Source organism: Poecilia latipinna, unplaced genomic scaffold, assembly GCF_001443285.1.
Source record: "Poecilia latipinna isolate Pla-1442-1.1 unplaced genomic scaffold, P_latipinna-1.0 Scaffold1457, whole genome shotgun sequence".
Classification (NCBI taxonomy): Eukaryota; Metazoa; Chordata; class Actinopteri; order Cyprinodontiformes; family Poeciliidae; genus Poecilia; species Poecilia latipinna.
Genome location: NW_015114073.1, coordinates 55,299 through 77,523, shown reverse-complemented (window position 1 = coordinate 77,523; position 22,225 = coordinate 55,299). Strand labels below are relative to the sequence as shown.

The 22,225-nt window shown below is 38.6% G+C and overlaps 2 protein-coding genes across 3 annotated transcripts; one reads left to right on the top strand and one right to left on the bottom strand.

Moving 5' to 3' along the window:
* Window positions 1–278: 278 nt before the first annotated feature.
* Window positions 279–14,637, top strand: hipk1a (homeodomain interacting protein kinase 1a). 2 transcript variants are annotated; one of them, XM_015057378.1, is made up of 16 exons: window positions 279–627; window positions 2,288–3,027; window positions 4,094–4,467; window positions 4,559–4,682; window positions 5,976–6,095; window positions 6,175–6,261; window positions 6,351–6,532; window positions 6,624–6,774; window positions 7,387–7,591; window positions 8,099–8,217; window positions 8,298–8,446; window positions 8,889–9,041; window positions 9,923–10,078; window positions 11,047–11,243; window positions 11,687–11,817; window positions 12,492–14,637. In XM_015057378.1, the coding sequence occupies exons 1-16, from the start codon at window positions 588–590 to the stop codon at window positions 12,867–12,869; spliced, it is 3,306 nt and encodes a 1,101-aa protein (XP_014912864.1). In that variant the 5' UTR covers window positions 279–587; the 3' UTR covers window positions 12,870–14,637. The 2 variants fall into 2 exon arrangements, with proteins under 2 accessions (XP_014912864.1, XP_014912863.1); XM_015057377.1 differs by having other exon boundaries at window positions 280–627; window positions 8,295–8,446.
* sdf4 (stromal cell derived factor 4) lies at window positions 14,607–21,381 on the bottom strand. The gene is made up of 7 exons (XM_015057379.1): window positions 21,173–21,381; window positions 19,193–19,508; window positions 17,218–17,354; window positions 17,030–17,143; window positions 16,785–16,943; window positions 15,907–16,082; window positions 14,607–15,696 (listed from the first exon to the last, which is right to left on the bottom strand). Exons 2-7 carry the CDS (start codon window positions 19,498–19,500, stop codon window positions 15,520–15,522), a joined length of 1,071 nt encoding a protein of 356 aa, XP_014912865.1. The 5' UTR covers window positions 19,501–19,508; window positions 21,173–21,381; the 3' UTR covers window positions 14,607–15,519.
* Window positions 21,382–22,225: the final 844 nt, after the last annotated feature.

Sequence of the window (22,225 nt, the reverse complement as noted above, 5' to 3'; positions counted from 1 at the left end):
TTTTTCCAAGTTTCCAGCAAAATAGGGGAATAATGTTATACAAAAACAATATTTAAATTATACTTCAGAAATTATTAATTCAAGAAAAAATATAGAAGTTTTGTTCGAAATAATGAGTTGGACAAAAACCTTGTGAAGATTACAACGCTTTCGCTGTATGTGTGATTTGATTGAAGAAAAGAGGAGGAAGATGCATGACCTCAATAGACGATCTTTGGCAGTTTTACTCCCTTCACTCTGCGATGAAGTTCAAGCGCTAAGAAGTGACTGATATGGCTAAAATAGACAATCTTTGGTTACTTCCATGCAGTTGGTTTCGTCCACAAGACAGGAAGCAGGCCGACGATTTGTGAAGATGGTGCTCGGTCCAGGCTGCGCTGCTTACCGTAAAAATATGTGACATCTTCACTGTCACCGTGGAGGTTTTTTGCTCGCTGGATGCACGATGCGCCTGTGGACTCGGGTCAGGTATGACTCGTAGCCGGCTGTTATTAGCTTAGCTAGTCCCTGCTTCGCTCGCTGCGCAGCGCTCAGCTGATCCGCTGCAGCGGCACACAGACTCTGGCTAGAAGATGTTGAGGCCTTAGATGTCAGATTGGCGACGGTGTGCTCGTTCAACAAATCCAGGTAATGTCATTCACTCTTTTTGCTTTATTTTATTCTGGTTTAGTAGACACTGGAGGCGGAAATTTGTGTAGGTTCATGTGATATTGGTTGGACTTGACACAATGTTTTGGTGTGCATCTCTTTTCTTTGTAAGTACCTTTTAATCTACACTTAAATTTGCTTTGAGCATAGCAACATTTACTTTATATTTTCATAGTTATTTATGTGCATTGCTGTTGAATAGCAATAACACAGGTAATTTATTATTTTTGGTTTGCCCCTTGTGGGTTACTGAGGCAAAGGGTTGCAGAGCATGACTCTTGTGTCTTTTGATATAAATGGGCTATAGCTTATTAAAACATACACTCAGGAAGTTAGCAAAACAATATAAAAAAACTGGAGATTCCCTGCATGATAAAGCCTAAAAGGGATACTGTGGGCTAGTTCATTTTATGTGTACACAGTAACAATATACTAAAATAGAAACGTTAACCAGTTAACCAGAACGTGGAAATTAGATCTGCAGTAGTAAGTCAAAAGTTTTATTCTGATTAGTTCACAACTATTAACAGAAAAAAATCATCATAACCTGATCTTGCAGTTAGGAGAGGAATGGTTTACATAAACACCAATTGAAAGATGGAGGGGAAAGTGACATAATGTGTCTATATTTATTTAAAGACACATTATCAATACCTTAGAAAACCAGTATTTTAGAATGACATGTTTCTAATTTTAACTCCGTGGGCCTCAGCTCAGATGTTTTCATCAACCACATCACCTCAAAAGATTTCAGTAGTAATATTACAACAGGTATTCTGTGCAGACATCTGCAAAATCTATAAGTCATTTGTTTTTATTACAAATACTACTACACTTCTAGATTTGATTTAACTTGGGTGACAAAGCACTTTATATATTGTTCAGTACGGCACTAGAGTACTACTATGTGCATGAGATAGAAACCATCAGAAGTCCAGATAAATAGTTTACGTCTGGAATCTGTGCTACATTCTATGGACGTGGCTGGCAGCCATATTGAATACAAAACTCAGGGCTGTTCAGGGCTATGCTAAAGTTAGCTTTGGCCACTATGTTATCAATAGCTAAAGTGCTACTAATAGGAATTATAACTCCATTTATTAGTATTTATTACACTGACAATAATAATTGGAAACTATATGCTATAAGCAGTTCCTTCTCTCATTTAAATTATAAAATGCTAACATAAGGATGTTTGCTTTCAATAGTGAACATTAAGTGTTATGCTAGCATTAACATAATACTAGCATAATATTTAAAACTTAAAGTTTTGTAATATTTTTGTTTTTCCTTGTCCCTACTATGTAGAATAGTATAACAAGATATTATTTACAGTAATAAATGATGTCATATAATAGTGAATTGAAACTGTCTCCTTTAGTTCATTTCTATTGGTTTTATCTCCAAAGTGTGCTGCTGGAAATATTTGATAAAATGCTGAAAGTACTTAAATTTTACTGTGAAGAAAGTGTACAAACCCTGGGCAAACTCCTAAGCCCCTGTGCCAGTAGCTGTCCTGCAGCTAGATGTATTTTCAATGTACTTGTAGTTTATTAAAAATACAATAATTCAGGCCTTTTTCTGACATTTAAACCAAGTTTGTCCAAAAGTATCCACTTTGTCTCAATCCCATCTGCAGATATGTCCTCGCAGCTCCAAGTGTTCTCCTCCCCCTCCGTTTCCTCCAGCGCCTACTCTCGGCCAAAGAGGCTCAAAGTGGAGAACCCCACCTGGGATGTCTCCAACCGGTTGGCGGACAGCGGCTACTATCAGCAGAGCCCTTCGCAGGCAGCTGCCCCCTCCACTTCCGGCTCTAACTTTGACCTGGTGTACAACTCCAACCAGGTCCATCCCCCTGCAGCCGGCTCCAGGGAGCAGACGGTGGTACGAGCTGCAGACAGCACAGGAAGCGTTCGTGGACCTGCTTCCTCCTCCTCCTCTTCCTCTTCCACCTCTTCCAGCCGGCACATTAAGGATGCAGGGTCCTCCTCCCAACACTGCGAGCTTTACCAAAAGCAGTACAGCTTGAAGAGGAAGAGCGAGGAGGTGGACAGCAGCGACAGCGTTCAGATACTAGAGGAGCTTTCGGCGCCTGTGGCATCGAACCGCGCTGGCGGCGGAGGGGGAACCACCACGGCTCAGTCCATAGCTCACTCCACCTCCACCACCAAAAGTAGCAACTCCCACAGCGAGGGCGATTACCAGTTGGTCCAGCATGAGATCCTGTGCTCCATGTCCAACAGCTATGAGGTGCTTGAGTTTCTGGGGCGGGGCACCTTTGGGCAGGTGGCAAAATGCTGGAAGCGGGGCACCAACGAGATAGTGGCCATTAAAATACTGAAGAACCACCCGTCTTATGCACGACAGGGGCAAATAGAGGTGAGTTTGTTGTGCTGAATATCTCAAATTTAGCAGTGTTAATAAATCGATTGACCAAATATTTGGGTTTTGAAGATTAAATTTTTGGAAAATTTAGATTTTTCCACCACTGCTCTCATTGGATTTCCATAGTTTAGAGCAGAGGTTCCCAAACTGTGGGGCGCGCCCCCTAGGGGGGCGCCGTGCCATTGCAGGGGGGAGGGAGGGGGAGGGGCGCAGGAAGCTGTCTGGATGAAGAAAAAAAACTAAAAAACATGAGGAGAAAAACATGGGGGGCGCTGGGTTTTCACCTTAGAATGACCAACTCTCTGTTATGCCTCTGTCAATTTGATACAGTAGGGGCTTCTGCACTTCCCATATGTGTGTTCTCTGTCACTTTTATCAGCAATTAAAACTGTTCAATCCGTTGTTAACGTGGTAACCTGTTTTTTCGAGCCGCCTTTAAACGCAACATTTGGGAACCACTGTGGGGCCCAGGTGAAAAGTTTGGGAACCACTGTTTCAGATGTCAGCCCACTAAGGGCAGCATTAAAACAAGCATGTCTTAAAGGTTCTATTTATTTGGTCTTTTAATTCAGGTCAGCTTTATATTAGGTACAGGCTATGATGTTTTTATTTTAGTTATGATAATAAAATCATAGAATACAATTGAAATAACGCAAGAAGTAGTAATTTTATTAGAACTACAACATGGAATATAACAAATAATTTAAATGAGGATTGTCGAGCATTGTACTTTGGTATAAGTTTTACAGAAAATACTTAATAGAAGTAATTAATCTTTTACACATTGGCATGGAAGTTATCAATTTGAACAAACTGACAATGCTTTTCATAACTGATAAATAGAAACAGGCAACTGTCTATTTTGAAGAAAGAACCACACAGACTGAGCTGCTTATGTCAGATCTTGACATTAGCTTTTTTCTTATTAAAACAACTTTTTTTCCTCCTAATCTTTAGATTTTTTAAGGTAATATCATGACTATATTCTCATAAAATAGTAATTATTTTTTAGTCAGGACCTTCTATGAATCTCTTATCCCCGTCTTTCCTCCACCGACAGGTGAGCATCCTCAGCAGGCTGAGCACAGAGAACGCCGACGAGTTCAACTTCGTCCGCTCGTACGAGTGTTTCCAACACAAGAACCACACGTGCCTGGTGTTCGAGATGCTGGAGCAGAACCTCTACGACTTCCTGAAGCACAGCAAGTTCAGCCCTCTAATGCTGAAGTGCATCCGGCCCATCCTGCAGCAGGTCGCCACGGCGCTGATGAAGCTGAAGAGCCTGGGGCTGATCCACGCCGACTTAAAACCAGAGAACATTATGCTGGTTGACCCTCTGAGGCAGCCGTACAGGGTGAAGGTGATCGATTTCGGCTCTGCCAGCCACGTTTCCAAAGCAGTGTGCTCCACCTACCTCCAGTCCAGATATTACAGGTCAGGAATCTGATCCACTGCAAAGGTTTCTTTAAGTTCTCAGTTAATTCAGTCTGAGTGTGAATAATTCGGCGTAATTGTGTATATGCAGAGCTCCAGAGATTATCCTAGGTCTCCCTTTCTGTGAAGCGATCGACATGTGGTCTTTGGGGTGCGTCATTGCTGAGCTGTTCCTGGGATGGCCCCTTTATCCTGGTGCATCAGAGTACGACCAGGTCGTATGCACTGTAAAGGAGTTTTCATGTGCTTCCTGACCCATTCAGATCATTCAGGCTGAGGAAGACTGGGCCAAATCAATTTATAATCAACAGAAAAAATTGGACTTCATAGATGTTTTTTTTGTTGACAGAGGGAATTGTATTAAAGATGACCTATTATGCTTCCTTGAATCGGTTAAGTTGAGTCTGTTTTCGGACCTCTTGTCACTTTAAATCAATATAAGTTTCTCTTCAAACAGAGGCACAATTATACAAATTTACATAATTTGCACTGTTTGTTCTGCAGATCTGAATGGGTCAGTTGCACAGTGTAAATGTACTAAGCCTGGAAATATTTCCAAATTTTATGTACTTGGGGTGATTTTGCATGACGAACAAACACAAAGTAGAGCTTAATTGATGTGGGGGAAAACTTGTAATGTGTTTTTTAAAGCATTTTGTTGCATTAATTTGTATTTAATGCCCCTGAGGTATGGAATAGTACTGCCCTTGATTATGCTAGCATTTTGTTTTATGGTATTAACCAACTTTAACTGTATTCTTCACTGTTTCTTATGATGCTGTTTTTCAATAAGATTCTTTAATCTAACAAAACAGCTGTTTTTGTGCTGAGATTGAATTACACCTTGTTGATTTCTGTTTACCAGTTACGTGACTTTAGAAGACAGATTGTTTCCAGGATATCAGAGTAAAGGGGCCTAAATTCAATGCACGCCACATTTTTCAGACATTTGACAATTAATAGCTGTAACTTGACTTTTCACATTTAAAGTTTGTGGTTGTAATGCAACAAAATGTGAAAAACTTCAATGGGCACAAATATTTTTACAGGGCATTTAGACTTTTCACACAAGCATCTTCTACTTTTAAAAAAAAGTCTTCCTATGCCACCTCAGTTGTTTTACACTTTGTTTCTCCGTAGTATCATATTTAGTATACATTAACATAAAAGTACATTATAAAAACACAAACTCTTAAATAATTAAAAAATAAAACTCACATGTAACTTTACAGCAAGAAATATGAGCTTTTTAAGTGAATAATTCCTTAAAATTGATTTTAGGTCGACTGGCAGATTTTTTTTCTGCCAGTGGAACAGTGGAAATCTTTTCTCCCATGTTATGAGAGAAAAAATTTGCCACTAAAACTATTAATGTACTAAGACATTAGCACTTGAAATTAGACCAAAAATACCTTGTAAGTCTTTGTGTTTTTGCAGTGTGAGTAGCTTTTAATGTAAAAAATGAGACTGCATGTGTGTAAAGCTTCCTTGCACTGCTCTCTCTCCAGATCCGGTATATTTCCCAGACTCAGGGTCTCCCAGCAGAGTACCTGCTGAGTGCAGGGACCAAGACGAGCCGTTTTTTCAACCGAGGCCCCGATTCGAGCTACCCTCTCTGGAGACTCAAAGTCAGTGCTTCCACTGGGATTTTTCTGTACAGTTTAGATTTGTCTACAATATTTAGGAGTTCTTCTTTTTCCTTTGCAGACACCTGCTGAGCACGAGGCAGAGATGGGCATCAAGTCGAAGGAGGCAAGGAAATACATTTTCAATTGCCTGGATGATATGATGCAGGTATGAATGTAAATGTACAATATGGTCATTGAGTTTTGGGTTGCCACGATTGCTGTGGGACATTTTTACAAACACTGACTCTCCTGCAGGTGAACATGACCAGCCTGGAGGGCACGGACATCCTGGCGGAGAAGGCCGACAGACGGGAGTTCATTGACCTGCTGAAAAAGATGCTTACTCTCGACGCAGACAAGAGGATCACGCCCATGAAGACGCTGAACCATCCTTTTGTTACCATGACACACCTGCTGCACTTCCCCCACAGCTCACAGTAAACAGATATATCAATCTGGATACATTATAAACTTATTTTGCTTGTTTTGCTTGCCGATTTATTTATTTATTTTCTTGTCATTTGCCAGTGTGAAGTCTTGTTTCCAAAACATGGACATATGCAAACGCAGATGCAGCGCATTTGAGAACGGGAAGAACATGTTTGCCAGCAGCAGCACTCCGAGCGCAGCCGCCAACCTGACCGTCACATTCAGCAGTCAGCTGAACCAACACAACCAGGTGGGAACGTTCACGCTTTGAATCTGCATCATGTTCTCACACAACAACGACATTTTGTTTCCACAATCCTAGAAGTGCAGCTGAAGAAAACTTTAGAGTCGGAAATGTTACATGACCTTAAATCAAGACAATTCATAGTTTCTGATAAATATCTATTGCAGGAACTTTGTCATTTTTAATCAACCATTTTTTTTATGGGATGTTGATATGTCTGAAAATTAGTTTCCAACCTAATGACAGGAGAAGTACATATGTAGCAGTTTAATTATGTTGTGGAAATGAAATACAATTATTTAATTTAAACATTGTACATCTACCAAGACTATTGTTATTATATCTTTATTTAAAAACATTAGTTGTTTTTTTTTTATTTTAAGAACCACAGATTGCAGAACTCTTGCTCATTCACCGGGAAAGCTTCCCCATAGCATCATGCAGCCACCGCCATCTTGCAGTGCTGATGTGATTAGTGCTCAAAAAGTTTAAAAACTGAATACTTTTGCAAGGCGCTATATATTTTGTCCTCATCCATCTAGCAGTAATAATTATTTCTCTCTGTTGCTGTGCTGCGCCAGCTGACGTTTGAGAACATTTTTCTGTCGTGTCCCTCAGATGGCGTCCACAGGGGGACAGTCTCTGTCCCTCAGCAGCAACGTCCCGCTGCTCAACTATCAGCCGGGTCTCTACCAGCAGGCCACCATCAACATCCCGGGCCTGACCCAGCAGAGCGTCCCTCTGCAGACCCGACCCACGCAGCTCTGCGCCCAGACAGAACCGTTCCAGCAGACGCTCATTGTCTGCCCTCCAACCATCCAGGGTGAGAGAATTTTTGGGTTTTGAAGATTAAAAGTTTTATTCTTCACCAATGTACTCTAGTTCAAAAATCATTTGTTTAGCAAATTATTTGCACGATTATTTTTATTAAAAGTGAAGACACCGTTTATATTCCTCAGACAATTAGTCTACACCTGAAAAACTGAAGTACAACTGTTTTTAATATTCATCCTAACATTTAGTTTTTTAAACAACCCTTCATATCTTTATTCATAGTTTGTTTCTTTAACAAACTTCTGTATGCGATTTTTTCCTCACAATTTGAAGATGTCCTCCTTTTAAAATTTGTTCCTATATTCTGCTATTTTTATAACTATATTCTTGTAATTACACAAAAATTCTAGTAGCCTGACTCTAATACTGTCTCGTACAACTCAGAAAGGGTGACTGAAACAAAAGCCACTTTTTGAAAGTATCTTAGGCCATTTGTAATTTCTTTTTTAGAAAAGAAAGTGAGAAATGTTGGGATATGCTTGTTGTCTCCACCTAGGTCTCCAAACCACCAATAAGCCTTCTGGTTACCCAGTAAGAATGGACAGCTCGGTGCCACTGGTCACTCAGAACCAGTCCTCCCAGTCTCTCCACCTCCAGCCCAGCATGCTGACACAGGTATGTCACCCTGCCTTCCAGAACTGATGTGAACTTCTGTGTTTAACTAAATGTTATTTTGTTATGTGAATGAACAGCAGGGCTGGCCGGCTGGGACGCAGCAGATCCTCATCCCTTCCACCTGGCAGCAGATGCCCGGCATGTCCATCCACAACCCGGGCCAGGCCGTGGTGCCCGACTCGCCCGTGGGCGCTCCGGTGGCTGACGGCCAACAGGCTGCTGGGTGGAGGTAGGGTCAGCTCAAGACTCTGCGATGTACCAGCACTTATAGACACGTTGCAATGTGAAGTCACGTGCACAAAGTCCCACTAAAAAACTTCTCGCCGACAATGACTGTTAAAACTTCTCGCCGACAATGACTGTTGACATACCATGCTAAATCTTAAATGCATGCGTGATAAAGAAAAGAAAAAGGGATGCAGTGCTTTGCTTCTAATTGTAATACTTAAAACTCCACTTTTATCTTTGCTAATGTCCTGCTGTGGCAGCGCAGTCGTAAAATAGTATAATGAAAAGTGAAATAATCATCTTTTCGCCTTCCAGCGTTGTGCGCATGCGGCAAATTTTCCAGATCTAAACAATAACATGCAACTTGTCTATAAAATAATAGTTTGTTTCTAAGTTGTTTATACATGTCTTTTTATTTACCCCCCCTCCCCTCCCCCCCACAGGGGTCGTCATGGTAACCAGTGTGACGGCGTCAGCCAGCAGGACTCTGGCGTCAGCCGTCACGCCGGCATGCAGAACCACAGCTCAGGGGCTGCTCACGCCAGATCTCAACAGGGCAAGAGGTCAAAGGGCCGACATGCAGACAGCAGAGCCAGGTGTCCGGTCTCACCCAGTCCGAGTAGAAAGAGAATAACTGGATTTAAACTCACTAATATCGACAGACCCAACCAATAAATTAGAATATTATTGATCTGTAGATGTAGATTAGTTACACACAGATGGATGTTTTCAATCGTTAATTGTGAGGATTTTCTGTTTACAGATAAAGAAAACAAAAAGACATTTAAGAATATTACCTGAGACCAATAGTGGTGGTTTAAAGTTTGATCATAATATTTTGTGCTGCTATTGTCATGACGATAAAAGCGACAATAAAATCTCTTTATTACCTTTTTAGGTAACTGTATGATTGTGACTGCGTGAAACAGCAATCATACACAAGTCTCATAAAGAACTGCACACAGCAACTGCATTTAGTCATATATTCAAATATATTGGTATTAGTTGATAATCTTATTGAATAAACAGTGGAGAAAATAGTAAAAATAACAATCCGGACAGTTTTTGTTTTTAAATTCCTTTTGGAATAAAGTATTTTTAAAAATTAAATTTTAATAAATAATTTGGAGCACATTTGCAACTAAATATTCATGTTTTCAATCATGATTTGTGTAAAATCTGTAGAAGTGTGTTTTACCCTTTAATTTAGTGCTTTAAACAAAACAAACAAAATTTTCCAAATATTTTTGATGCTTTAAGATTTTATGGCTCCCACAGTCCGAAAACATACGTTTTTTTAAAAAGTGTAACATATACAGGCAACGTTTACACTCAATACAGCTGATTTTCCAAGAAAATATCAAAGAGGTCGAAGGGACAGAACAACTGCATTATGGGTAACAAGAACAGCTTTCGTCCTTGTATCTGAAAGGTTTTCTTGTTGACAACACGTTTCTCTCTCTTTCCTCCCCTCCAGGCTGCATTCGGCTTCCACAGTCGTCCACAGCTCTTCTTTCCTCGGTGACCAGTCTCAGCCCATCGTCATCTCTGACACGCCGAGTCCCGCCGTCAGCATCATCACCATCCACAGCGACTCGGAGGACGAGGGCGAGACGAAGGTCATGGCTGCCTGGTGAGCCGAACTTGAGACGTAACCTTCACAAATATGCTTTTCAAGATCCATGTTTTGCATGAACCCTCAAATATCCAGAGTCCGTTTTGGTTATTTTGATTATTTTGAGTTTAGGACTCCAAAGCTAAGTCGTGAAAAGTCAGTGTTATTTACGATTGAAACCAGGTATTATCATACATCTACAACGGCATATTGTGACCATTGTAGATAGAAAATAAGGAGTAAATTTCTGGCAAAAAAAAATTTAGTTTTTTGTCCTAGAGTTTTTTTTTTTTCCAGAAATTTCAAGCTCAGAAATTTCCTTGTTTTATTTCTAGTATATTTCTGGGAGTAATCTCAAAATTTCAGTTTTTTGGCAGAAATGTACTTCTACTTTTGTTTTTTCTATCTACAATGACCCAAACCCGCTGTTGTGTAAGTCTAACAAAAATATATTCTTTTCTTCTCACTGAAGTTAAATCAGGCCAAACCTTTATTCTTTTAGATGAGTTAAAATTACCAAAATTATTTCTATTTGCTAAGAGCCTGAAACATAGCGAGTACATTTTAAGAGATTTTGTTTCTTTGACTTTCTTTGCATATTGTGTTTAAACATTTGAGAAGAAAGCTAATTTAACTTAGCATGATTTGTTTGGATTGTTTCAATGTAAAGAATATTTATTACTCCTAATCACCTACTGATCTGTGTAATTAAAATAAAGTTTGTTTTATATTTTAAACTTTAAACAAAGTTATTAAAATTGGGGAATTGTTTGCTAAATCTGTGTTTAGATTTTTCATAACATACAATTTTGTAATGTTTTAGTTTATTCTGCTGTAGAATGTCAAACGTCATTTTTATTGTTATAATATCCAAAGTGTTGGTGCTGGAAAAGTTAGAAAACTTGCCTTCAAAATGCTAGAAAAGTGCTTGAGTTCTCCTGTGAGGAAAATGTATGAATCCTGTAAATGGTGCTTCGCTCCTGCAGCTCTGGAACGAGCCAGAGAACAAACGTGATCAGCTGTGTGACGGTGCATGACTCCCACGACTCTGACTCGTCCAGCACCAGCAGCCCTCTGAGCCCTGAGACCAACTCTCAGCCCACCAAGTCTCTGGCCATCGTCATGCCCTCTGTGAAGCCTCAGCCTGCTGAGAGCGCAGCCACCAAGCCAGCAGAAGCCCCAGGTCCAGTTCGCCCTCACATTTCTGTTATTTATTAAGAATACATCCTTTATTTTAAGTCTTCTAAGTTTTGCAAATAATACTTAATAGAAATACTTAATATTTTAAATCAGTAACATCAAATTATTATCCGTAGAAGGACTTTGAAATGATTATGCAAACAAGTTTCACACAAACTGATGAAGTCATGTCACGTTTCTCTCATTTAAAATGATAAAATTCTGTCTTTTTTCTGGAAACGTTGTGACTATATTGTCATAGATAAACAGCCTGGTCTCTGTACTCTATCTCATAACTCACAGAAAGGATGATTGAAATGAAAGCCAATTTTGAAAATATTTTTGTTTGAAGAAAATTTATTAAAATCAGATCTGGTATAAAAAATATTTTATTTATAAGCCATATTGCCCAGCCTCTCAGTTTCCTCTCTGGCTCTGCACCAGTAGATCCTGCAGTCGGAGCCTCCGCTAAGTCCAAGAAGGCGTCGGCTCAGTCGTCATGCCGATCAGGAGATTCCAGCACCGATCGGCATCAGCGCGCAGCGTCCAGCAGAGTTCAACCTCTTAACCTCAGTCAGGTAGCAGCGATTACATCACCACAATTACAAACATATACACCACCCTCAAACTTTGCCATGTTAAGTAAAATATTTTGGAGGGATTTTATGTGACCCACACCACAAGGTAGAGCACAATCTTAAAAAGGAAAAAAGGTCCCAGAAGTTACTGCGATAAACAGCAGGCTTGTTTTAAGTCCATTTTCAAGACGCAAGCACAACCTCTCAAAGGGCTATAAACTTTAATTTCGAAAGAAATTTTAACACCTGACCTGGAAGACATTTTAAATACCCCAAATAAGAAGCAACAAGTAAAATGGATTATAAAGTCGCTGTAAACAAAATTGTCTTTCAAAGAAAGGGATAATTGAAACCAAAGGACCAGACAGAAGCTTTATTTGTGTAGCACATTTCAGCAACAAGGCAGTTCAGAGAACTTTACGTCATAAAAAGCACTTTGAAAATAAAATCAATATAGTCACCACTTGAGAAACCAGTAACAAACATTACATTTGTCAACTAGTTCTTGGTAGAAAGAGTGAAAGAATTTTTTTTTACAATAAATCATACAAATAAATCAATAAATCATAGAATTGGAAATTATTGAGCTCGTTTTTAATTTATGTGTTGCTTATTGTGACAGGCCTACTGAGAGCAGGAGCTTCCCATCTAAATCAGCTCGTTATGAATTTCAGGTGCAGCAGTCCGTGATGCAGTCTTCCCACAGTCACACAGGAAGCGGCGGCTCCCTACGCCGTCAACCCACATACCCGCCACCCGTTTCCTCTCACTCCTCCTACCGCCTTCAAGACGCCGCCCTTTTCAGCTCCACGCCGAACCTGTACACCTACCCGGCCTCGGCAGCCCTGGCCTCCGTGTCCCAGGCCGTGGACCAAATGCAGGGCGGCAGGCCGAGCGGTGCTTACTCCTCCCTGGCTCTGCTGCAGAAGAACGCGGGTTTGGCCCTCGGTGGGCCTGCAGCCGGACAGTACAGCAACCCTCAACCCCAGCCTTTCAACCGTTCCAGTGCTGCTTACCAGAGAAAGCTCAACCAGTTCCCCCCGTACCTGTGACGACTGCAGCAGCACTCAACCGTAACCAAACTGGGGCTGGAGACGAGCACAGACCTCGTTTCTGAGCTCTTATTTTAAACATGGCTCCATTTTTATTTTAATCTGCTCCACTTTATTTCTGCTGCATCACTGTGACGAGCGGCGCAGCCCAACCGAAAGCCACCCAACATCCTGAGTTGCAACATTTCATTGAGTAAGAGGCATATGTTGTAGAGAAACCGATGCTGCTTTTCTTTTTCTGTTTTTACAGTTTTACAGTATTTTATTCCCAAACTCAGCTGCCTTATAAGGACAGTTTCCCTTTTTATTTAACTATGTAACATCTGCACATTGTGGTAAGTTGGATTAAGATGTTCGAGTAATGAATGTAGTGTGTATGTATTTTAACTTTTAATAGAAAACAAAAAAAAAGGTTAACATACCGTGCTGTGTACTGATGTGTCAGTGTTTTATATGTGACTGAATACAACCTTTGGGGTCAAAGGTTAATTGTAGTGAAAGATGCCGTGTGTTATGGACGAATTCAGGACTTAAACATCCCATAGAGGACACATTATGGGAGTAGATCTCAGCAGAAGTTTGTAACCGGTTCAGTCAGATTTGAAATTTATACAACATAAGTGTTTGTTTTTTTTTGGAAAAAATGTTTGTTTTTGTTTTGTGAAGTGGTGTCTGTGAAGTAAACTGTCCAAACGTCTTAATCGGGTAGAAGTCTGTGGGGAAAAAACTACTGCATTTGATTTGACGCAAACCTGACGATGACAATTAGCTAAAAGATAAATTAATGTTCATATGTTGCTGTTTCATAGCAAAGCATCAGTTTGTTCATGTGATGGCTGTCCGTACATTAATGTGCAACATTAGAGAAACACAGTGATCCTGGACCTGTATGTATGCAATAAATCTCAAAAATATAAATCTGCCTCTGTGATTTTATACTTAAAGAAACAGTTCCACATTTTTTTCTTTAAAGTGAGGTTCTGCTGAGTGTTATAAGCAGTAAATGTCTTACCTGTGACTGTCATCTTTAGCCACTAAGATGTATCTGCTGCAGATCTGCACTGGTGTATTTTTACATTTCTACATTAAAGTTTAACAAGTTGAACAAATTTTCTCTGTAATTGGTAGTTAATTTCCATACTAAACTGAAGACTGGGAAGTTTGTGCACTTTGTTTCTACAAAGAATTTTATGTGAATGTGGAGCAAGTATGAATCTGTATGATGGCGTACGAGGGGCATTGAATATAAAAAAAAAAGAAGTAATTTTCCTCCAAAAGTACAAGTTTTGATCTAAAAGGGTGTAGAAAAAAACTTGGAAATTTCTGAGGTTGAACAGAAATTTTTGGCAAAAGCAACAGAGATTTCAAAAGGGCATTAATGAAAGTATGTATCAGAGTATAGACAGTAAATCTAGACTGTTGTCAGTTTTATAATAGAATAAAAGATTCAGATTTCATAAAAAAAATGCACCAAATTTTAACTTAACATGTTAACTACAGGATTAATACATATTTCTAAACCTTCTTTTAGCAGTTTTACTTAATTACAGATGCCTCTTTACACAAAGAAAATAAAGCCACTAAAAATATTCAGTTGTGTTTTGGTTGTTAAATGTTTATTTGTTGTACATTTTAAAAAGCCGAAACATTCTGTTATTATAAATCTTATTTTACAATCGAATCAGGGACAGCACAACCAGCAGCAGAATCCCAAACGCTCCATGTGGACTTAATTCATTTTCTTCATGCATTTAAAATTAAACAAAAAAAAATGAAGAGAATTTCACACAAACCAGAATAATTCTGAGGAACCAACTCAAGGACACCCAAAGTAAATAACTGCAAGGAATTAAAACATTCAAAATTAAACAGTTCAATAAATAATATCCGTCTTCATCCACATGAATAAAAGTATAAAGTTAAGCTGCTGTTAGAAAAGTCAGAGCTTTAATTATTATAAAAGAAAATAGACATGTTGCATTCAGATGCAATTTATTTTTCTGTTCATCAAAGTGACAACCACTCAATATATTAATTTCTTTAATTCTTTTTGTAATTTGGTAGTTTGAATGAAGATCTATGTGATATATATATACATCTATTCACATAGATATACATTCACATATATATTTTACTGATGCAGCTTTTAGGAACATTAACAGGTTTTCAATCGATCCAATTATTCCTACTTAAAGAAGAGCATCAGAAATCAATTTTAGAAAAAAACTCAGAGCAATGACTTATTAATGAGACCAACTGTCTATATTACATCTGAGTAGCTGTGTTCTCTCCAACAAACATATGGCTATGCAACAAATGTCAATATTTACACTGTATACATGCTGGCGAAATGGCTGCACCAGCCAACACAAACAGTACAATCTGGGCTAAAGTTCATCATATACACACATTTCACAATTTAAGAAATTTATTCGGAGAAGTCAAAATCCCCAAATTACCATCTGATGTTGCATGGAAAGGACATTGTGTTAACTTTCAATGTTTGGGGGAAGAAAACCCAGTGATGGGATTAAACAAACAACAGATCCAGACTTGTCCCTGAATCGGATTTAGGAGGTGTGTGTGTGTGTGTGTGTGTGTGTGTGTGTGTGTGTGTGTATACATGTGAAGGCGTCTGTAAGCTTTGTGCTCAGAATTCCTCGTGCACGTTTCTGGCGTAATCCATGAGCTTGCTGCCAGTGAAGTATTCGCTGTACCTCAGGATTTCTTCCAGCTCTAAGCGGTGGTTCTGGTTCTCGTCTGCAACGGCGATCATCTGCTTGGCCTCGTTCAGAGCGTTGTGCTCGTTCATCGGGTCCATGTACTCCTGGGAACATTTAGAACACCAGTTTTAAATGTTGAGCTATTTGAGTTAAATTACAGGAAAGGAATTTTGAAAACATTGTCAGTGGTGACCACCATGACCCTGAAACATTAGTAATAAACATTAATTGCACCAATACTAAAGTGCTAAAGCAACACAGTAATTAGTGGAAGATAATGTTAAAGCGCTAGTGTGAGTTATTCTGCGACTCACCTCCAGCTCATTCATGGTTACGATGCCATCGCGGTCCGAGTCGATGACTTCCTCAAACTCCTTCTTCCTCTCTTTGACCCAGTCGTCGTCGATGTCCTGCCCCTGCTGGTTCTCCACGGTTCCCACGGGTAAAGAGATGAACTCCGACAGGGTCAGCTTCCAGTCTCTGTCCTGGTCTGTAGGAGAAACACAGGACACCTTTAAATTACACTCAGCATAGCTTAAATCAGGGATGCACTGACTCAGTTGGTTCACTTCTGATACCAATCTGAGGTTCAGTATCAACCGATGCCGATCCGATACAGAAAAACAAAGCTGAACTTACAAAAACAATAGATTGACTACCTTGGTCAAACAAGTAAAAATAAATTGCAACAAACCTTTCAAATGGTTCAGAAAGTGTAAATAGGAATTTTAAATATAATGTAAAATATCTAATAAAACAACATCGCTCATAGCATAACTCATAGAACTAGACTGAATAGATCTGCACATTGTCACTGACATCTGAGCTAGATTTTTTTCCGAACTTTGGACCGATACAGATATTAATATCAGATCGTTGCATCTCCAGCTTAAATTGCCCTTCGTTATACAATAATTAGTACAACCAGAGAGCATTTCAACATCTTAACTCGATAAAATTATAGAAACTGAACCAGTCAGTCCTTTAATTGCAGCACCGTAGCCAATCAGCACCCAAACTAAAAAAAAAATAAAACATCTAACATTATTAAAATTTTTAAAGATTGCAGCAAGTCTGGTTCCTTGGTACCAAAACAAAACAGCCTTTTACATTTAATTTCCCCATCAGTCTTAGCTCCAGTGATGGCTTACAGCAGCTTTATGCATCAGAGATTTAGAAAATGTTAACGTACCCAAGTCTCGCACTATTTCCTTCACCATGTATCTGAGCATGCCTTTGCTGTGCTCAGGGTGGAGGAAGGAGAGGAACTCTTCTTCATCCAGCCGCTGGTCAGCAGGAGGATTATCGGCTTGAAACCAGCGGTCCTTTAGGCTCTCCAACACTTCCTGAGCTGCAGGGATAAAAACAAGAAAAACAGTTTATAACAAAGATTTGAAGCCTTTCGTCATTTAACAGCAAAGCATTAAATCCACTTACTTTCTTCGTCCAGCTTCAGCTCTTCCTTCTTCTTTATTTTATCAGTAACCTCTGTTTCATTAAAACCTTTGCTGGCCAGGAACTTGACTTTGTACTCATCCCATGTTACGTAACCTAAAAACAGCAAAAGCAAACAACTATTTAGCTCTTGAATACATTTTAAATATTTATCAATCTGAGACTCTCACCGTCTCCATCTGGATCAACGGCCCGGAAACTGTTCTTGTTCTCCTCCATGGCCTCCTTGAAGTGCTCCTTCGTCTTCTCCACGATCCAGTGCTGCATCTCCTTGGCACTCACACTCCGGTCCTTGTTGACGTCGACTCTGGAACGAGGGAATTCACAAAAGAAAAATGTCAAGTCAGTCAAGTTTGCTAAACTTTTTTCTCAAGCTTGTATAAAAAATATATATATATATTTTCACTCCACACTGCTGTTTATTTTTAAGCAGTTATGAGGCACAGCAGCAAAACCTTAAACTGCTGCTGTGCCAGTTACTCAAAAGGTTGTTGCTTAGTAACCAAAGAGTGAGTGAGTTGCTAGGTAACCAAAGAGTGAGTGAGTTAATGCCACCAACCTGACCATAAGAAGTTGAGCAACTAAAGTTTTCCTCTGTCTACATCTCCCAGAATGCCGTGTGGTTCTGGATCAGAGTTCAGTGAATATTCTGCTGATGTCATCATGTGTCTATATCAATATATATTGTTATTGATTTATTATCCAGTCGTAGTCAGATGAATAAAACTTTGCAGGGTTCATATACTTTAATCATCAGAATAAAATCAAATTAGTTGCAGCCCTCGTTTGTTTGCACCTTTTTGCATCACCATCATTACTGCAATTTGTCGCTGTTTCTTGCCATGCTGCTCATTTTACTACCTCAAATATTTGACGGTAATGCAGACGCTCCACTGTCAGCAATCAACTGTGTTTGCCTGCTTGAATAAACATGTTTATTCTGTCAAAATGGCCAACATAAAAATTTAAAGTAAAGGACATGAAAACCAACCAGAGGAGTAGTGCCTATCTGTTTTATATCTCTTCTTTCTATTGGTCGTTCCACCGTCTTCCCTGTTTAAGACACTCTTAAATTCACTAAACGTTCTCCTCACAAGTCCAAACATTTTGTCATATTAGGATTTCTCTTAAAGCCTAAGATGCTTTGTGAACAAGGCAGTTCAAAGTGAGATGAGACATGTAACAAACACAAACACAATCACATTTTGTCAAATGTTATTATCAAAATCTTTAGGAATAGTTAAATTTAGATTTTAACAATTTGAGAAATTCAAATAATTATCCTTAAAAGAGGCCAGAAGGAGCTACGTTTAGTATTTCTTGAGAATACCTGTCCTAAACTAAAGTTTATTTGATTTCATCACTTAACTGTGTCAGTTCTGCAGACGTGTTACACACACTAAGAAAACAACTCACACTGCAGAGGTCTGAAAGGCTAGCAGTTATTAGAGGCGAAACGCTCTGCAGGTCGTTGTTGGACTCCAACAAAACAATTCTTTCTTCAGCTAAAATGTAAAAAATCTCATTTAATGGTGTCATCTGTTAGAAATCGATGGAATCCATTTAGATGTCATCACCCTTCAAAACTGTGTCTTTTTTTAATATCTTTGCTAGACTGATTTCAGCTGAATTTAAGAGAAAGTTAAAAATATGTTTTTGTTTCCAAGTTGCCACGTTAATTAAAGGTGTACCAACACAGCAGGTTTACCAGGAATGCAGACGTACGTGTGTGGTTACTGAACTAGCCCTTTAAATTTTTCTCCACCATCTTCTGTGCAACGTAAAGGCGGCCTGAAGTGAGCAGAACTGTGACTCTGAATTTACAAAACCACAGTATTTCTGCAGAATTCTAATATTGCAACACACCCTTAACTAAATTCATTGCAGCATTTTGTGGCTGTATTACAGTTTTTATGCTGCATAACTGACCTTTCTGCTGTTTTTATCTCATTTGTTATCTTTCAGCTTCCGTTGCTGATTCACCCCAGGAGGGACAGTAAAGGATACTTTTCTGTTTCAGTGTTGAAATATTTAGCAATTTTAGCCCTGACCTTCAGCGTTGCAGCAAACCTGATCTTATCACGCCTTGCTCAGAAATGCAGAGACTCCAAGCTGTCTACAGAGTGCCAGGAAGACATTTCTTACTTGGCAAAAATTTCAATGAGCTTCTTCCTGTTCCGCCTTGGCTCCGAATCCTCTTCAAACTCTTCCATGTCTTTCCCCAGGAACACTTCCTGGTGGAAGTCCTTGTTGAGGTGGCCATCCATTTCCATCTTTAACCCGTTCAGGTGGTCCGGTGGAAGGATCTCGTTCTCGTCCTTAGTGGCCTGAGACTTATCCTTGGAGGATGACATGTTGGCCGGACGCGCGTGCACATCCAAAGTTAGCAGGAAGTAGAAGAGCAGAGACAGAGCCAGGAGCTTCCTGGACCACAGATCTCGGCAAACAGCCATGATCACTTCTGGAAAAACACGAAAGCAGAAAATCAACCAGATCAGCTTGGAGAAATTAAACAAAAAATAAATAAAAAATATGTACAGTTTTTAGAAAAAAGTAGAATCATCTCTAGACATGCCTCAGAAATGTAAATAAACTATGGGTTAAATGGTTAAATTGACATGTTCTATGTAGAACTCCTAAACTGGACTGGTTTTAGGTTCACCACATTCAAATGCTGTAAAAAGAAAACAAACAAACAAAAAAACTCCTAACAAACACCTTTCATTTTAGGCAATAAAATGTTTATTTTCTTACTTAAAAACAGTTTAATTATTTGTTTATTTGCATGTTTTGTGTATTTCAAACATTAGAAGGATGCACATCTGCATTTATCTGGTTAATTGTCAGAATAATCAATAACTAAACTCATAGTGGCAGCCCTAAAACAAATGTCCCTTTTCTTCCAGAAATATATATATATATATAAACAACAACAACAACAACAAAACTTGCTTTTATTTAAAAACTTCTCCTGTGAGATGATGTGAATTCAGAGTCCAAGTAATTTGTAAAGCAAAATGTTAGACTCTAGGCATCACTCTTAACTGCGGACACCCATTTTCCCAAAATTTAATAATCAAACAGCTAAATCAGTTAATTTTCACAGTCATTGATGATATGCAAGAGTTCAGGAGTAGGAGCAGGACAGATTATTAATCACCTTAGAAAGTACTAAAATGTCTGTCTAGTTGCAGATGGACATTGAAATTTTATTAATTCAGTTTTTTAGTGTTTTTTAATTATTATTTTCCTTCAGAAAGCTGGAAAAGAATTCATATCTAATTCAATTCAAAATCTACGACTGTAAAACTGAAAATGCTTTAATACGTTCAAAAAGTCACTTTTTTTTGTTTAAGTTTTCTTTTTGGTTTATGTTTCCTTAAATCTTTTAGTCATGTTGTTCATCACAGCAATCTATTATTATTATTGCTATTCTTATGGTGATTTACACAGTTAATGTTCAGATTTTCATAAAATAGTTATTTATATAAATTTCATTTTTGTAGATTGTACATTCATCATTGGTCAAACTGTTGCCTCAATTTTAATGCCGCATTCACGTCTGTTCGGAGTTTTCTATACCTCAACACGCCCACTGGAAAATCCCACTTGTGAACCCTTATTCATAGCGTTTTTGTGTGACAGGAAAAAGCTTAAACAACAAAAAAACCACAAAAAAAACCAAAAGTGAAAATAAATTTAATAACCTAAATACTCCGACAGTGTAGGTTGTAAGCTAGCCTCTAATGTCTTGCTTGTAATCTAACTTACAATCAATAATTGATTTTGAACAGTCGAGATGTGGCGGGTTTTCAGCCCAATTCACAAGGTCAAAACTTAAAGTGGTCCTCCTATTGTTCATATAGTACTGTAATAAACAAGCACAAAAAGAGACAGGTAGAAGCAGTTGAGTTTTTACAATTTTGTAAGACGCAGTTCGAATTACTTTCACCCGTAAGTGAAGTACAATCGTGGTCACTAGCTACTACATTAGCGCCTTCTCTGTCAGCAAATATCCACCTGGCATTAAAATGCCATTTGCAATAATAGTAAAAGTGACTTTCAACGGAAGACTGGAAGCACATCAGCAGCTAGCTAGCGTTGATGTTTGATAGTTATACAGACCTGCGGTAAGTCAGTCAAGATGTCACTCTGCGATCCCGGAGTTAATAGTCCTCCGACACAAACCCGCTAAAAAGTGTAGAGCAGTTCTGTTCACGTCAACAAAAACGGACACACAAGAGGAAGAATGAAAAAATGGTGATAATTTCCCAGGTCGATCAGTTGAACTGGTTAGCCGCTAGCGCTGTTCTAATGAATTATGTAACCACTCGTATTCGGAGCTACCACTTCCGGTAAAGCATTCCAAAACAAAATAATGGTACGTTTGAGTTCAACAATTTGTAAATGATCGTATAAATGTTAATATAATGAAAACTAACTCTGTGCCAATGAAAAAAGATTGCGAGACATCATTTACGTAAGAATTTGATGATAGCTTTAGCTCACATGGTTATTTAAGGGCCCAGGAGGCAAAGATCTCGGACAACTGTTATGGTTAATGTGGATATTTATCGTTTTCAGTTTTGTCGAGTAACAATAATTTTGATTTGTCGTTCTCACGACAAAATTAAAATTATTTAGGGTTTTTTTTAAAGAAAAAAAAAAGATAAAACAAACTGGCAGCATTACTGGAGTTGTTATTTTTCTATTTTCTTCAATGTTTGTTATATGAAAGAATCAATAAATAATAAATTCAAAAATATGGTTAAATACAGTTAGTTTATGCAGTTTAGTGATACAATTCATGCGACCAGTGCAACTGATGTTGTTTTTCATTATTTTTTATCATAAATAGTTCAACAATATATTGTCATATCGTCCAACCCTATTTCAAATTTTAAAAATAATGAAAATAATATCCATGTATTTTGTTAATGAATCATAAGATGAATTCACCCGTATCAAATTTAAACATCTTTGAAATCTACATTTTCGTTCTCTGTTCTTCTGCATGTTTTTTTTTTTTTCAGTATAAGAAGTGACTGCATTTTTTTAGTACTCTTGTTTTATAATGTAAAACTACTTCCGGTTTTCTGTTGCATAGGCGAAACTTGAAATTGCAGCTTCCTACTACGTTTCATCCAGCTGTGCCAGCGAATACAGGAAGAGATGTCG